Source organism: Chlamydotis macqueenii, chromosome 2, assembly GCF_036417535.1.
Source record: "Chlamydotis macqueenii isolate bChlMac1 chromosome 2, bChlMac1.mat, whole genome shotgun sequence".
Lineage (NCBI taxonomy): Eukaryota > Metazoa > Chordata > Aves > Otidiformes > Otididae > Chlamydotis > Chlamydotis macqueenii.
Window position 1 is genome coordinate 138,960,827 of NC_141557.1, and position 17,424 is coordinate 138,978,250.

Consider the following 17,424-nt stretch of genomic DNA (forward strand, 5'->3'; position numbering starts at 1 on the left):
CTTTCTAACTTGGACTACGTCCTATAGTCTTAGTCTGAGGTGTTGTTTTTTACACTGGCTGAGAGCATATAATTAATTATTGATAGGGCAAGACAGTTGTTTTCCAGCAGTCTGTTGCTGAAGGGCTGTAGCTTACAAGAAATACCTTTGTGTTTGGTAGCCACCGATAGATTTTTCTCGATTAAGTTATTCTACCACCTTTTTTTTAAACCCATGTAAGTTTGTGCCATCAGAAGGAGTACTGAAGGGATTTCTTCAAGGATATCAGATAGTAGATGCTAAAACACACAAGCAATTTGCTTCCAGGTCAATTGGTTGGCATTTATAGGGCGATATGTGTGTGTGGCTTCAGTCTTTATTAAGTATGTCAAACTTACTTGGCCTGGAAAAGTAATTGAGAATTTCCTTCCCTATGTAGGTGCTATGCTATGTGCAGGTCAGGTTTGAAGTACTTAGTAAACAGAGCATCTGCATAATTTCCACTGTCGTTGTTCTTTATTGTATGAATAAATTACACTGGTTTTAATGTCTGATATCCTGACAAAGGTGATTTTAGATGGTTAAACAAATTATAGAGGAATGTATTTTCAGCTTATTGGAATCATACAGTATGGAAATGAAATGCCTATTGTAAATGAAATTTACAGAATACAGAAGTAAATTAATGTACAGAATTACATTCTGTAACCACTTATCTTCAGTGTTTTAATTAGATCTTCTTTTCTGACAGGTGGTTTGTGAGGAAAGCGACAGCTATGCCTACTCAAAATATGGACGATTTTGTCATGAAATCAAAATGAACTATTCTCCATATGTGAATTATTTTACTCGGGTGTACTGGAATAGATCCTACTTTGTATATAGAATCAACACTGTGATATCCTTCCAGTCATGAAAAAGCATGCAAGCTTCTTTCTGGAGATTGATTGTGAATGGAATTCAGTTTTGAAAGTTCCTTTTGATCAAGGAAGTTCTACATATGCAAACATGCAGGATATTGACAACTTTAATTTACCAAACTGGAATTCTTTGGACTACAGATCAACAGACACAGATAGCATCCTTGGAGGAAATGGGAGAATTTGTCAATTTTACAGTCTCTACAAAGTGTGACAGTCTTCCACGTTTTTGCATTTTTCTTCCCATTATAAATCATCCTAATCTTCAAGTAAATTAGATTTCTAACTTAAGTATTAGAGAGCTGATATGGGTAGACTTCAGTAAATGCAGAGAAAATATTTAAAGAGCTCATTTAAGTCATATAGCTTTTATTTTCTAGCAAGAAAGCAATCGGCATCCTGAGTCTTTTCAAGTAAGTGTTTGGGGTTTTTTTTTATTTTATTGTTTTAATTCTTCTTGTCTTCCACTGTAAACATTTTTGTGTTTATCAAACACGCATTCATACATCTTATGTGTAGCTACAGTGTTTGTATAAATCAAATACGGAAGATTTTATTTAAACAACACTTTCATAGATTAAGGCACTGATCTCCACATTGTTAGAGACATGTTGGTGGAAGTGCTTGGACTTAGACTTAGTAGGAGTGGACAAGGTCAGCTCTTCAATTTGGGAAGAACTTGTCTACAGGATTTTTCCATGCATATGGAAACATATGTGTGTGTGTGTGTGTGTGTGTCTTAGTAGCCATCAGAATGGGCCAGTATACAACAGTATGCCATGCTTGTTTTTAGACAAGTGTAGCAGGACAGCTGGGTTTGCTACTGAGACTTCTCTGCTTCTGTTTCACCCCCTGTATGTGTGTGCTGGTATATACGAGTGTGTGTATGGGGAGGGATGGGTGAAATTAATTTCACTCAACTTATTGTGTGATAGTTATATTAAGATAGTGCCATAACTGTCATTTAAAACACTATAATCACCACTGTTAACAAATAATGGTACAGTTGTTCATAGCTGTTTTATATCGATTGTGCAACTACACTGAGATCTTTGAAAATTTGGGAAAGTACTCTGCCATCTTGCATTCCTCTAAGATTTGTCTTCCTTATACGGCCCCTTTTGACCCTACAACTGTTTTTTGCAACAAATTATCTGTTCATCCTGTTTGTTGCTGGCTGATACACTTTCAAGAGAATGAGTGATGCTTTAATTCCAACTCTGGGCCTAATCCTGGTGTTGCAAATGAAAAATCCAATAAAAAGTAACGGTAACTTTGCTTATGTAGGTGTAGCTGGACAAAAAGTCAGGACATAAGTTTTGGAATAGGTTATTCACCTGTTAGGGTTTACCTGTAGTTAGGGATTCTTGTAACACCTGGCCCAGAGCCCAGTCTGTCAGGCATGTGGGAATGATTCTTTGGAGCCCTGATATCTTTAGTGAAGGATCTGGCATAGTGGGTTGAACCTTCAGCTGAAAAATCTGCAAACCATTCTGCAGAGGAAAGCTGCAGAGTGATCCTTATGGCATTAGTGGATAAAATGCAAATTCAGAAAGTTTAACTCTGAGGGAACTGCAGCAAGTCGGTGTACATGCGTGAGTCTTGTCTGCTCTATGCAGATACGTTTGCTTACTCTACACTAACAGGTAGTGCTGAGATTTTTTTAAAACTGTTGGAGTGATTTAAAAGAAAAAAAAAAGCTTTATTGTTGTAAAAGTCAACATGTCTGTAATCTGTTTTTTACTTTCAGTTATATTTTTAGGCCTGTGAGTCTTGACAAGATGTTAGATTATCCGTTATATTTGAAACCAATGTTCAGATAAATGCATCGAATATACTGGGTCTGATCATTGTGAGAAACAGTTATCAGTGTAACTGAGTTATAAGCTAAAAGTAAGTATCCTTTCTGGGGATACAGTCATTGTGTTGAGGATAGTGTATGTGTGTGTCTCTGGCCAAATGCAGTCTGCATTTATTTGCTTATGCACAAGTGTGTATGTCTTACTGCACTGGACTGTTTCAAACTTTCAATTACCATATAACAGCAGAAGTGAGTGTGTTAACTTGAGCTATGGCAGGCCTGCAGGAACCTTCTCTGTATGTGCTAGTATGGATATAGATGTCATATTTGGAAGTAAGTTGAGAGCTTCTTATACAATTTAAGTTTGTTTGAATCGCTATTGAGGAATTACACGTCTGTGTGTCAGTCATTTACTCGCCTGAAGTTAACCATTCATGAATACCATTTCATAACAGCAATAAGGCATTCCAGGTAGCAAACTTCAGGGTTACAACTGCACTCGGGTGGATGAAGTCGCATAGCTTACGGCTTCATGCCTTAGACTGCCATGCCAGGATGCAATATTTACTGTCCTTGCCTGCCTGTTGTGTTTTACTGCAGGGCTCTGTGTTACCACATTGAATGTGGTTTGAGTACTTACATGTAGAGCACACGTATTAAAAAGAACACAAACGAGGCCATCCGTACATCTAAAGAAAACTATCTTGTAGCATGTTGGCCTTTATACATGTTTAAACAAACATGTTGAACTTTATTTGAACTGTGACATAGTTATTATTATTAGTTTTATCATAGTTTTTAAGATGTATTCTTGATACTTCAATTGATTCTGCTTTAGAAGAATCATTTAAGATTTTTACCTTGCTTTTTTATATTAGAGAAAATTGTATTGCAGCACCATTGGCACAGCAGCCTTAAGTAACAGAAGAAGCCTTTTATGTGGGAGAAACATTGCTGTTGTTCCAGTAAAAAGGCATCATTTTCAAAAAGAGTGACTGAAAGAATTGTATCTTACAAAGAAAATTATAGGCTTGAGTTTCTTTTCCAGCCATGGATTAGAAAAATATTACTGTCTATTCTAACCTCAACCTTCTGTGAAAAAGAAACAGTAAGTTTCATTATATCCCTCAGAAGGACAGCAGTAGGGCATAATTACATCAGACCTGTACACACAGCCCTGGCTTGGTTTTCAACCAGGTCCCAGGTTTAACTCCCTGAAAGGGCTGTGGAAACGTTTTGCAAATTCTGATCTATTTTGCTGTAGATGTTGCAATTCAGTTGAAACATGTGCCTTGCAAGCTTTTATTAAACAAACGAAAACCTCAATTGGTGTTTCTTTTTGTGAAGAAATTAAAAAATTTTTTTAAATTCCTCTGCATCTGATTTCTAGATCTTCCATTGTGTCTTAATAACCCAGCCTCCAACGATGCTCATGTAGTAAGTGGTGCAGCTAGGATATATGCCAGCCATCTGATTAACAGCTGTTCACTGGGGAGAATGAGAATTTGTATATGCAATTTGTGTTGCTATTTTGCTGGCTTATTTCAGTCTTCAACATTTCCAGTTTCTGATATGCTTGATTTTAGTAAATGCAAAAAAATTACCTTGAAAGAATAAATTGAGTATAGTATTTTCAGGCACTCACCTGTTACCATTAGACTTCTGGATTAAAGTTTAATCAAGCCACAGCTAAACTGACATGTACAGTTTTGTCTTAATCTTAAAAAAAAGCTCTTTCACTTTCTGAATTTCCACATACTTGAATTCAGTTGATAGATTTGCCAGGAGATACCTGAGACTAATGAAGTAAGGGCATTTCAGAACATAATCTTCTATTCATATTATTTAAAAACCCCTTTTTTATTTCTTCCAAAGTAAATGGAAATACAATTTAATATAATACAATCTTAAGTACAATTTCCATGGGGGGGTAAGGAGCAGATACACAAGTATGGAAAAAAGAGGGCCAAAAGTTTAACAGGCATTGAAAATTCTTCAAACTGTTTGCTCTGGTGGCATTACTATTTACTGAAAGGTAGAAGTTTAGGGACCAAATCTTGTTCTGCATCTGCAGATGTCCAAATCTTGTGACCTTTCATCAGCTTTCCCATCCGATTCGCATGAAGAGGAGCTGCAAGATCAGGTCGTAGGGATTGTGAACTGTTACTGAAGCACTTCTTAGTGACTGCTGTTAACTGCGCGTAACCCAACCTGTAACCAAAAAATCTAACAGGAAAAAGTGCAGGCTGTTCGTGTGAACGTATGGGCACACGTGTTGTATTTGCATTTAGAGAGATCTGGTTTACTACTGTGATTTGGAGGTGTAATGGGTAGCTTCTATTATTGCTAATGGTGGTTGAATCTATAAATCCCCTGTATGCTGATGGGCAGATGGGTTCTAGAGTACTATGGTATTAGAGACAAAAGAAAAGGTGAGTTTATTCCAGCACAAGCAATATTTAATGTGAAATAACACCTCAATATAAGTCTGTATATTCATGCCTTTAGTACTCCTTTTAAAACTTAACTTTAGAGGGAAAAAAAAATGAAAATTCTAAAACATGCAGTGCATGTTATTTCAGCAGTCATTGCTACTTCATTGATACATCCGGAAGGAAATATCAGCGTTATGTTGCTGCACTCTTACTATGCCAAATGCAGAGCTAATGATGCCTAAATGTCTTCTGAATTGTTTGGTACCTCAACTGGATGTTTAAAAGTGTAATTAATCTGGCAATGTTTTTGATTTCAGCGCAGTTAAATGTATGTAATTCTGTTTTTCAAGTGATGTTTAAGGTTACCTATTTATTTGATGGAAAAGAGGTGAATGTTTAATGCCTTTCAAAGTTTCAAACTTTGTTACTTCAGTGATGCAGAATTATTAGTGGTGCTTTACTCGTTAACAGTGGCATTTTAGCAGTAGTGTATATGGCATATGGACATATCTATGTGCAGGTATTTAATAACAAATCTAAGGAATCCAATTCCTTTTATCCTGTTTGTTGTCTTGGACAGTTTTTTTTTTATCAAAATAATGTATACATAGTAAATATTTTTCTCTTGTGATAAACTTTTTCTGTGAAAAAAAAATAAAATTGTAATAAAAGCAAAGTCCAGAGGTATGAATTGTTTGGGACACAAACCATTTTATGCTTTCTTATGAGAAGTCTGATACCCATTCACAAAAAACATGTAGTTCATAATGAATTAACCTCCTTTCTCTGTTGTGGTAATAAAATGATTTTTGTATTCTATTTTATTATTTGGATATGCAATTTTCAGTCAAGTGAAGACCATACAGCATAGCTCAAATGGCTGTCTTGACAGGGCAGCATAAATATTCTTGCAGCTCTTGCGGATTAGCAGCCTGCTCAGACTGGATCCATATATCTTGCTGAGTGTGCTACTGGTATGAGGACGAGCAATGAAATATGAGGTGCTTCATGTGGAATTATTGAACTCTGACTTTGTCCACAAAGATCCTCCTCTGGCAAGTGTGTCACCTGGAAATAAATTGCTATGCAACATCAAATGCTTACTGATTTTTTTTTTTTTTTTTAATCAACTAATGTATCATCTGTCTTGAATTTTTACAGATCACGATTACATTTATTGGAGCCTTCTAACATTTTATAAGCTGTTAGTAGGAGTGAAATCTTTGAATGCAGACTACTTTGTAGTAATTTACCCTGTGGTGATATGAAAACCTTGAGATTATTTTAGTTAGATTCTGAAGATGGTAGAAATACTGTATGAAATACTTCTCCGAAATTTGATCTTACAGCACTTAAAACCCCATATATTTAATTTATAATAGTTCTGATTTTGAACATTCGTCAGACTGCTTCCTTTTAGACCAGTCCGGAAATGTGCTGATGTGGAAGTATTCAGGTTTACCTGTTAATTCTTCAAGCACCCAGGCTTTGTGATTGCTTACCTGAAAGGGGGATGGAGCTGCCTGGTACCATGAAATATAGGGGGGTGTTTGTGGACTCTTCCATTTCATTATCCAAAAGTGAGACCATGTTTACCAGCTGTGAAATACAGAGTATTCTATTATATATAATAGAATTATATGTTTGTGTATATAAATAGCTGTATATAAAAATGTGCATTTTATGTATCTGTATCTATATCTTTATAAATTTATATTCTGATTATAATCAGTGTTTGAGAGGTGTTAGGTAAAATGACTGTTGGCTTGGAGTATTTTACTCCCTAAATGGTAGCTCCGTTTAGAACCTGTTTCTAGGACCTAGTTTCCCAGATTTTCCAGTTTTTGCTGTGACCCAGAGTAGCATACTTCATTCCTGTGTGCTTTCAGATTGCTTAGATAGCAAATATGATACACTTTTTTTTTTCTAATAGTAATGAGATGAGATGAGATGATGCATCTCATTATTATTTAAATTGCATATATAGAATATCCAAATGTAAGGCAGTATAGAGTATTGCAGAACTATTCAGTAGGTTATCTATTGCTGGTGTATTATATGTTTACCTTCAGAATTTATATAATTCTGAAGCTTTTCATAATGTTTTGGAATTTCTTTTTGTTTCAAAATTTTGCCTGTAATGTCTGCTGTCAAGCCTTGACTCCTGATGGTACTATACTGACTGGTTATAGAAAGACCCAAACCATGTTAGACTGACTTTTTTTTTTTTTCCCACTGTTGCAATAAATACCATCAGATTATGTAAGATGAGAGTGAATATAAAATGATGCCCTAAGCTATTCTCCCCTCTGAAGAAGGTTGACAAAGGATGGACAAGAATGCAGCTGCCTTCCCTTGACTGCATCATGTCACCGTGTCTGTGAGACCCTGAGTGCGGAAGCTGTGCTCTTCCCAGAGCAGTTGTTGGATGCTGGAAAGAGCGCATGTGGTTTCCTTGGTGGATCAATAATACAAAATCACTGCTGCAGAAGTGATTCACCTGTTCATGCAATTTTAGAAAGGTACATTAAAACTGAGTCTTGTTTTCATTTCATTGTGAAAACTTACTTCTGAAACACACACTAGCAGTGTAATTTTTATCTATTTTCACATTATTAGTACTTGGATAAATGCTGATACTTTTTTTTATTTTCTTTTTTTTCTTCTTCACATTCCCCCAGTTTGAGCTGTTTTATGATGATCTGAGCTGTAGTCTGAACAGCCTGGTTGCATTCTAGGGACTTGTCCCAGCTGTGAGAGAGGGCTGGAGGAAGGCTGTTGGGCTTGCTGATAGTTTGGCCTCAGAATAGCAATTCTCAGGTTCAGTGGTTCCAATTCACAGTTCACCAGATAGGGTTTGCTGGAGAAGGATCCTAAAAATAAATCTCACTATGATCCTTTGGCAATAGAAGCTGATAGTGCCCTGAAGATATCTAAGGAGCTTATTTAATCTATTTGTATTTATTTCTTCTCCATGTTTCCTATTGGAGCCACGAGCCATCTCTACTGTCCCTACTCAGGTTGCCTCTTGGATTAACGTGGTATCCATCTCTGCAGTTTCTGCTTCAGTTTCACAGGAAGAGTCAAGTTCCTTTGGAAAATGCGGGTACCCACAAAGAGCCATACCATTTTCTTGGCAGTGTCCTGAGAAAGAAATGAGGTTACTCTGGAATGGTCAATATTGTAGCATTTCAATTTATACTGTACGTACGTATACATATGTAATACAGCTTTTGAGAATTGCTTGCCATCCCTTAAACTGTTTAGCTGCCCATTGATCCCTGATCAGCACGTAGAGTCTACTGGGGACAGGGGAAAATGTTTTTCCTGTTTTTTGAAGTAGTTACCAGGACAGAGTATCAGCCACTGACCCTAAAAAGACCCAAACACAAGCCTGTGCTTTGACCTCCCCAGTCCCCGTCAGCTGAACTGGAGCTCCCTGCTCACCCCTCAATTCCGGAAGAAAAATGGCTTTCATTGAGAAGGCTGATCAAGACGTTTACTCTGTTCGTCAATACTTTCCAACAAAATTTGATCCTTTTCTTATAGCTTGAAAAAAAATGCCTGAACAGCCCATTAGAAATATTTTTTGCCATTTCCAAATGGATATTTTAACACGTATACAGCTGCCTGACATCAGTAATGGCAATATTTTGGCCATGCCTGGCTGGGGTGCAGTCATGTAATTTTAGAGCTGGTAATCACAGCCAGACACACCTCAAGTGTGTTTGCATCCCTTTAAATTGTAGGGTGGCATGTGTGTCCACAAATACGTATTTTTATATACATATTTGTTCTGTCATTGCACAGGTTTTGTGTGGCTGGATGTTGGAAATACACAGCTGTGCTAGTAAGTATCCGTGGTGGTGAGGCTGCTGCTGGTTCTGCTCTGTAAGGTGCGCCCTGAATTCCGTCAATGGGAGCGTCGTGCAGCGGAAGCCTAAATGTGCATCACCAAAGTGACGTCTTAACGAGCGTATTGACGATACACGGGCTCATACGTGTGAGTGAAAATCCAGCTCGTGTCTTGATAGGCTGTAGACAAAAAGGTATGTTTCTAAATGTGTGTGTGAATGTAAGAGAAGAGAAAGGGCAGCACATCTTGCAATGTAGGTTAAAATGGAGCACTTAGTTTTGGGAGGGTTTAGTTTGCTTGTTGAGAGTGTGTAAGGGCAGTAGCACGCATTGCATTTCAGACGAGGGTGCGCTGCGCTCTGTCTCGGCACTGATCTAACTTGTCCTAAGTTGAACGCTCATGCGGGTGGTCTGGCTGGTTCATTAAATGTTCTAAATTATTGAGTGCCTTTGTGGGGCAGGGAATTATTCACATTTTAATTTTAAGTAAGGCACGAAGAGTAAAGATGACACACTCAAAGCTTAGCTACAGCACATTAACCATGTATGGATCTTGATGGTTTCTTTCCTGTTGTAACTGGTAAACTATTCCTTAAAAATATTTGGTTTTACTTTTTGCCTTCCAGGTCTGAGATCCCACATTGTGCCGATTTTTAGAAACTATCATCCCTTCACTTTCCTGGGGTAAAAATAAAAGCTGTCAGTTTGTAATAACATGATCTGACTACCCCAGTGATCCCCTCTCCTAAAAACTGGTAGTTCCCCAGGTGGCGGAGGTGCAGAGCTAGCAGTTGGTTGTCACCTTTGGCTGTTGCCTGTAATATTTGACTAAAGCAAATGGAAATTCTTTCTGGCTTTCTTAACCAAAGCTTCACTTCCAGCCTAGGTAAGTTGTCACTGAAGTTACAACACCCCTGCCTTGCTATCACCCTTCTGCTAAAACTCACAAACCTGTGTTCAAAACAGCAAGAGAGACCATTCCTCATTGAAGAAAATACTGACACAGTTTGAGCAGCTGGACGCAGAGGTTTGGCAAAAGGCTGTTCCTAAGCTGTTGTTACCATTGATGTGTGAAGGAAGATATTGTTGTTCCTGCTTGTTAGCAGGAACGGAGGACGCTGCTGGGACTTGCACTTGGTTTGACGAGTGATTGGCGTTGGAGTGGCCCGGCTTGGATTTACGCTTCCGTTGACCGTGTTATAACCGGTGCAGTGATTCCCATGCCCGGATGGTTTTACGCATGTTTAGCCAGACTGCTGCATTTGCTTGCCATCTCGGTATTATTCTCAAGAGCGGCGCACGCTGTTCTTTTCCCAAGTATATTTCACCCAAAGACTGAAATTTTAAATGTGATAATTGGTGTGAATTCTGCCCCCCGCCCCACGCTGGATCCGCCGCACTTGCAGGAAGGGAGCATCTGGGCGCAAGCAGCAGCGGAGCGCAGGGAGAAAGCCCTGGCATTGGGGAAAAATGAGGAATTCGCTGGGAATTGCTGTCCGCCATGGTCGGAGCTGCGCCTCCACCCACGCGGGAGCGGGCCCGCCCCGTCCCCCGCCCAGGGCTCTGAGTGGCCGCGGCTGCGGGGGCGGGCCGGGTCTCCACGTGGCGTGGGTGAGCGCGGCGCAGTGTCGCGGAGTGGGGTGTTTTGCTCGGTTCTGCGGGATGGGCCGGGCGGGACGGAGCGGCTGCGGGCGGCTCCTGGCCCTGCTGTTGCTGGTGGTGTGCGGGGCGGCGGCGGGGCTGGGGGCCGGCGTCGCTCCCCGCCTGCTCCGCTTCTCCGGGCAGGTGCCCGAGAATAGCCCGGCGGGGACGCGGGTGCGGGGCTTGCGGGTGCCGTTGCGGAAGCTGCTGGGCCCCGGGGAACCGGCCGGGGAGTGGGCGCTGGAGGGCGAGGGAGCCTCCCGCTTCTCCCTCCAGCGGCGGGTGGGCGGCGGGCGGGGGGGGCTGCTGCTGCTCCGCACGGCCGAGCGCCTGGACCGGGAGGCGCGGCCCGAGTACGGGCTCCGGTTGCGGCGGCGGCGGGCGGGACGGTCCCCGCGGGAGGGGCTGCTACAGGTCCGCGTCCTGGACCGCAACGACCACCGGCCCCGCCTGCCGCCGGCGCGGCCGCTGGAGGTGGACGAGCTGGCCCCGCTGGGCACCGAGGTGGTCCGGCTCCGCGCCTCGGACGGCGACGAGGGGCCCAACGCCCGCCTCACCTACCGGCCCTGGCCGCCGGGCGCCGGCAGCCGCCGCCTCTTCGTGGTGCCCCGCAGCGGGCAGGTGCTGACCGTGGGCTCGCTGCTGGGGCTGCGCCGCCTCCGCCTCTGCGTGGCGGCCCACGACCACGGCCGGCCCCGGCCGCTGCGCAGCCCTGCGCGGTGCCTGCGCCTGGCCGTGCGCGGGGGGAGGCGGCGGCGGGCGCGATCGCTGCCGCCGCAACCTCAGCCCCATCGGCCGCCGGGGCCCGGCTCCCGGCGCTACACGGCCCGCTTGCCCCCCGGGGCGCGGGTGGGCGACACCGTTTTCACCGTCCCGCGGAGCGTCGAGCGGGCGGCGGGCGGCTGGTTCGAGCTGGCGGCGGCCCCCGGCGCCAGCCCCGTGGGGGTCGACCGGGCGTCGGGGCGGCTCTACCTCCGGCGGGAGCTGCGAGCGGGCGGCCGGGCGGAGGTACCGGTCAAGGTGCATCGCGGCGGCGGACGAGGTAGGGGGCCCGGGAGGGTGGACGGGCAGCGGGGCTGGGGTGGCGTCTTCCCCGCGGTGCTGCCCCGGGTGGGGATGGAGGGTCGCGAAATGGCCGGGTGGGGTTTGAGAGTTGCCCCGCCGGAGTGGGGGGAGAACGCTGAGCCGGCACGGCCGTGCCGGGCGCTTGTCACTCGAGAGGATGCCGTCCTCCGTGGGTGTGGGGAGCCCTGGGAGCTGCGTCCCCACTCCGGGCTGTGTGGGTTTGGTGGCGCGGGGATGTGCCGTCTCTTCTCCCGTACTGCCTGCAGAGCTTTCACCTTCTGTCTTTGAAGGAACAGATCAAAACAGGGATAACGGTATTTTGGCTATCTTGTCTTGTAAGGAATTCTTGTCCTAGAAAGTTCACTTTCATAGGACCGGAGGGGTCTGTGCATGGGTTAGCTTGTTAAAAAAAAAGGGGGCACACCACAACAAACAGCTCGTCCTCTAGCAGAGGGAGTTACCAGAGAGCTTCCTCTGTTCGCGGTGGTCCTCTGTGGCCTGCGAAGGGAGAGGTGAGGTTGCTCTGGGAGCACTGTCAGTCTGCTGGAAGACCCTGCTGGGGCTCCTTCAGTGGGTTCTAGGGGCTCCTTTTGCCATTCTTGTACTGAACTGTGCTGAAATGGCACTGGGTGTCAGCCACAGCCAAGGCAGAGCAGTGCACAGGAAGGGAAAGAAGCCCTTGCAAAATAGATGTCAATGAGCTTAGGACAAGCAGAAAATAAAAGCAAGCTGGATGTGGAATTCTAGGAGTTGGTGTGGAGAACTAATATCATCATACCACTGTGTAAATCCTGTATACATCAACAGCTTGTGTACTGTATGTGGTTCTCCTAATAACACAGCAAAGAGAATGGCTAGACTTGCTAAACTTCTAAAACCATGTTAAGCCTGAGGTGCGTTATGGGCTACAAGAGCCATTCTTTCCACGTGTCACTTTTATCTCTTTCAGAGTAAGTTTTACAGTGTGTTTGTGACTGTAGCTCAGGTCTCTGACAGCATTACCAGTTATCAGTTGCTTGGGGTTTGGGTTTTGTTTTGGTTTAGTTTTTTTTTTTTCTTAGATGTTTACAACTTCACTATAAAGGGAATATTTACAGTTTTCTGTAAATGGTTTTTTCAGCCTAACACTCAGGAAATGCAAAACATAGAGCTGCGAGGAACACAAATGTGCTGGAGCATGCTGGGGGCTGTGATCTTTACCGTTGTGCTCAGTGTGCGGGCTGAGAATCCCAGAGCTGTTTGCCTGAGAAACTTATTCTTGCGGGAATGGACTGTGTTATGCAAGGGAGAAACGTTTAACAGAATAAAACCACTGTGCAGTATTTCTAGATACTAACTTTAAACAAATTGCCCAACGTTAAACGTAGAACTTCTCATTCAAGCTAAAGAGGGAGTTGGAAAGGTGACGTTGCTTGACCATCTTGCTTATTTATAATGGAAGCAAATAACTCTGTGAGCAGGGTTGTACAAATTATTAATCGTGTTGTCCTCGCCAGTCTGGTGCTGTACAGCATGTTTTTACCCCTGTCTGTGCACTGATAGTGTATTGACAAGAGATGAGCCTCAGGGAGAAAGGAATTCGATGATCAAGTGGGACAAGGTCATTTAGACCCTCCTTTAAGCTACTTTGGAAATCAAAACTATCTCGTACCTTTGTACAGTAATGAACTTGGGACCTCTTTCTGGCTGCTTATTTTACAGGAAGATGAATAAATGATGGGAGGCTTTGAGTATCCATTTTTTTATCTGAAGAAACCTGGTGAACTGTCTAAAGCTGAACAGAATTAACTTTGGTCTGCTCCTCATTTCCCCTCATGCCTCTTATTAAATGTAATTAACAGTGGGGCACATAGTAATCAATATTATGGAATATGTGCCAAACTTTTAATCTTCTTGTTAATTGAAAAACAAAACTATTAGACCCTTATTAATTGCCATCTCTTATATAAAAGTTGTGAGTGGAAGCAGGCGTTTCACAGATGCTGCTTCTCCAGTGAAGCGTGTGTCTTGGGGTTTTGTTGGTTTTTTTTGTTTGTTTGTTTGTTTTTCAAGAAAAGCAAAGCTTTTTTGTCACTTAAAAAAAAAAAAAGGAGGTCAAATAGTAACTTAGAGCGCTGTCTCTTGCAACTGTAGTTCTAAGAAGACAAGGTATTCATGCACATGGTTGAAATACTGAAATAAACTGAGCACAGAGTGCAATAACCTGAATCCTGCCTGCTGCTCAGTGGTACTCAGCAGTGATGCAAATGGGGCTGCTGTCTGTTCTGTGGGGACATCATAGCTTGCACTGTGAAAATACAGTCTTTCTCCCACTGAATATACACTTGGTACATCACAGAGAGATTCGCGCAGCTTCCATGAATTGTCTTACCTACACGGATCTTTTCTAGGAACGTGGCAGGTTGCCTCTGTCGCTGAAAGCCTTGCTGGTCTGGGCTTTGCGTGGGTGTAGCTGTGGGGCTGGGACCTGGAGTTCAGACAAGACTCTTACACAAAGACAGGAGCTGCAAACCCTCCATTTCCTCATCTGGATTTTCTCCAGGATATTTAACATTTTGGGAACACTCACTGCACTGTTGTAACAGCACATAGCCTGAGTGTGGAAGGGCTGGGGGTGGTGGGGAAGGGTTGAAGGGCTGTAGCTCCCTTTCCATTCCAGATCTGCTTCTGTTCATGAACACCTGCCCACACCTGCAAGCACCTACGTAACAGGTTCTCGTACCTGTTACCAACTTACACAGGGTGGGACACGTACAGTTACACAACTGTTTCCTCTTCCCCCACCTGCAGCCATCCTTTCTGATGCTGGTGATGCATACTGACGCACGCTGTGTAGAAGCTTTATGTTTAGGACCTTGTCTACCATGCTTCAAAAAGTGAAGGGAAACAATTTCTGACCCATGTGCTTCATCTCTAGCAGATGCTCAGCTCTGTTTTGTTGGGTTTTTTTTGTTTGGTTTTTTTTTTTTTTCAATCTTAAGAGCCTGCCACAAAAGGCTTGTAGAGCACACTTGCTTTGGCTTGGAATAGTGAGATCCACTGAGTCATTTTACCACGCTCCTGCACACACCAACACCGCAGATACAGCCCACGTGCTATCCAACTGAAAACACCCGTGGTGAGAAGTCACTCCATAATCTACAAAGGTTAATTTTTCTTTAACAACAAGGGAGACTCGAAAGCCCAGCAAGACAAATCTTTTCTCCTCCAGCATGTCTGCAGTGCTCTGAAGAGTAAGCTTGAGGCTAGCAATCCTTTAAATCTGGGATGCCTCAAGGCATCAAAGTGATGTAAATGCCAGCAGTTAGTTTATGACTGAAATGAATGAAACAGTTGCAAGGCTGTTCCATATATTCATGTTTTGGAATTGAGATGGATCTCTCATTCCCTGTTCTCTTTCAGGTGGGATAACAACTACTTACTGCTGTAACTGAATTCTGAGAAGATCCTAAATCTGACTGAGGAGGCGATGGCATAATGCTGTTCCTCGAGCATAGTGACTTATGGTAGAATACGATCGGTATTGGACCCTTATGACTCACTGGAAGCAAACTACGTTTTAAAAAGGCATCTATCAAATCTTGAAATTCCTGAAAATACAGCCTAGGCTGCACACAGAAGCATTATGTGGTTTGAGTCCCTTGCATTTTCTTAAAAAAACCTGCACCGGGATGCCTACTGGGAAAGGAAGGCCTTTCAATCCACATAATACAGCTTCTGTAAAAACCAACCAGTAATCCATATATGTTGCTGGCTATGATTTCAAATAAAGATAAAGCTTAGGGTTTTTTGTTTTTTTTTTTATGGAGTCAGAAATGGCCCATTGCTTCCTGGCATCCCCTTACAGTTTTGGAACAAAATAAATCTGACTCCAGAAACAGAAATCTGACCCAGCAATCAGGTTTGGAGGTCATACTATATGCTGCTTCCCCCCCTCCCCGCCCCCGACTCCTGGTATCAGACTAATTAAAACAATCTGTGGCTACCATGGCTATGGCTTTGAATTCAGGTGCTGACAGAGGAAAAGTTTGCTTCACTTAAACCGTGAAACCATTTTAATGGCCAGGGGCCATTAGGCATCCAGCAAGCTCCAGGATTAAGGTTATTGTGTTACCCTGTCTGTATGTATCTTTGGAAGAATCTTGCTGTAAAAAAAAAAATTGATGTAAAAATATAGAACGACTCAGAGGCAGTAAATAAGTGGTAAGAATGCCTGATAAAGTCTATAGCTGAGAAACGAACAAAAAAACTTAAAAACTGAAGAGGCAAATGCAAAGTTTATGTTACAAGTATTCTTAATCAGGTACGTAATAGGCTATTTAAATTAGGAGAAAGCCTTTATCATAACAAGTTAGAAAAGCAGTAGGAGACCTTCGAAGTAGAATATTCAGCCCCTTATTCTCAATGTTAATGTCTTAAATCCTTTTATACAGCCTGTGATTTCATATTTCTGAGTTTTCATTACATTACAACAGCAGGAAGGCATTTAAAAATCTGGTTTAGACCCAGATCAAAGCTGCACCATGCCAGAAATATTCCTGCCTGCTCTCAGTGTTGTCTCACGCTCCAAGAGCAGCATGCAGTGCGCGGCAGGGTTCAATTTTTGTGTACAGGCGGGAGCTGGTGGATCTCTGGCCGCCTTTCACACCTGCATTACATGTGACAGGCCCAGAATTCACATGTAGTGTGTTTGCACAAGTGATTTGTTCCTATAAGCATCCATGGGCAGACATGCACGTAGCCTTCTCATTTGAGAATATGACTGGAAGGTGGAGTCAAACTCGCTCCTGTTGGTGCATCTCCAACGGGCTTTGAAATCTGGCCTTGCTGGAGAGCGGTGGTGGCTTCTCAGGAAGCATTTCAGCGCGGGCATTAGCGTTTCCTCACTAAAGCAGTCAGACCCTCACTAGTGTGTAACGCAGCAGCCCCGGCGTTTTAGCGTGAGGCTGGCTCAGTGTGGAAACTGTTCACAATTTGAGAGAAAGTTGAGCAGTAAGTTTAAGAAAAACCTTTGAAAGCTTGACCTTAGGAAGCAGGTTGATGGAAAGGACTTGGGGTTCTGTACCTGTAATTATACGCTTCTTGCTGTCTTGCACTTTGCTGACGGATGGACCTAAAAGCAGCGCTTGGTGCGAGCAGAGTAAGGAGCGTTTTGCATGTACGACTATGGATGGGCTTGCTTTATGTCAGGTGGGTTGGCTGAGCTCTTGAGTGAGTACACAAATGCTGTATGTACAGAATAGACATCTGCTTCATGAAAGAGAAGCAGCAAATCAGTGAGGGAAATGCCTGTGGAAGGGGAGGAGGATCTGTTTAGAAATTTCGTGTATGAGGAGAACTGGAAGGCAGGCTATCGGCTCTACCTTTTCGTTTCTTAGGGCGCAGCGCTGGAACCAGCACGCTGCTCCTTTGGAGTCTGCTGCCCCGCTTGATCCGAATGCACCTCTCAGCGTTGCTGCTCACCTGTATCAAAGGTGCACATGCTGCTGGCTCTGAGGGCATCTCTTACAGTTCCATCCAATGGTGTTAACAGGAAATATTGCTACAACTTTTTTGGGCATCTTTTTTACATATAAAACATGCTATTAGTGCTGAAAAAAAGCCCTGGTATTTTGCTGGTGATGATAACTTGTAAAGTGTTTGGAAAGGAGTTAAAATACTCAAAGTATGGTCACAGGAACAGCTCTTATTGCGTAACGCCTCAGCAAGCAACTTTTTATTTTAAATC

At 43.2% G+C, this 17,424-nt stretch overlaps 2 protein-coding genes across 7 annotated transcripts in view; both read left to right on the forward strand.

Moving 5' to 3' along the window:
- Positions 1-5,811, forward strand: part of DPY19L4 (dpy-19 like 4) — a 33,207-nt gene extending 27,396 nt beyond the window's left edge. For all 6 annotated transcript variants that reach the window (XM_086741023.1, XM_086741021.1, XM_086741026.1 and 3 more), the window contains one exon: positions 731-5,811. In XM_086741023.1, coding sequence (XP_086597149.1) covers positions 731-895 — 165 coding nt within the window. In that variant the 3' untranslated portion in view covers positions 896-5,811. The remainder of the gene's footprint in view (positions 1-730) is intronic.
- A 4,841-nt stretch (positions 5,812-10,652) lies between these two features.
- Positions 10,653-17,424, forward strand: part of LOC104486452 (neural-cadherin) — a 58,353-nt gene continuing 51,581 nt past the window's right edge. The window contains exon 1 of the mRNA XM_086742486.1: positions 10,653-11,673. Coding sequence (XP_086598612.1) covers positions 10,653-11,673 — 1,021 coding nt within the window. The remainder of the gene's footprint in view (positions 11,674-17,424) is intronic.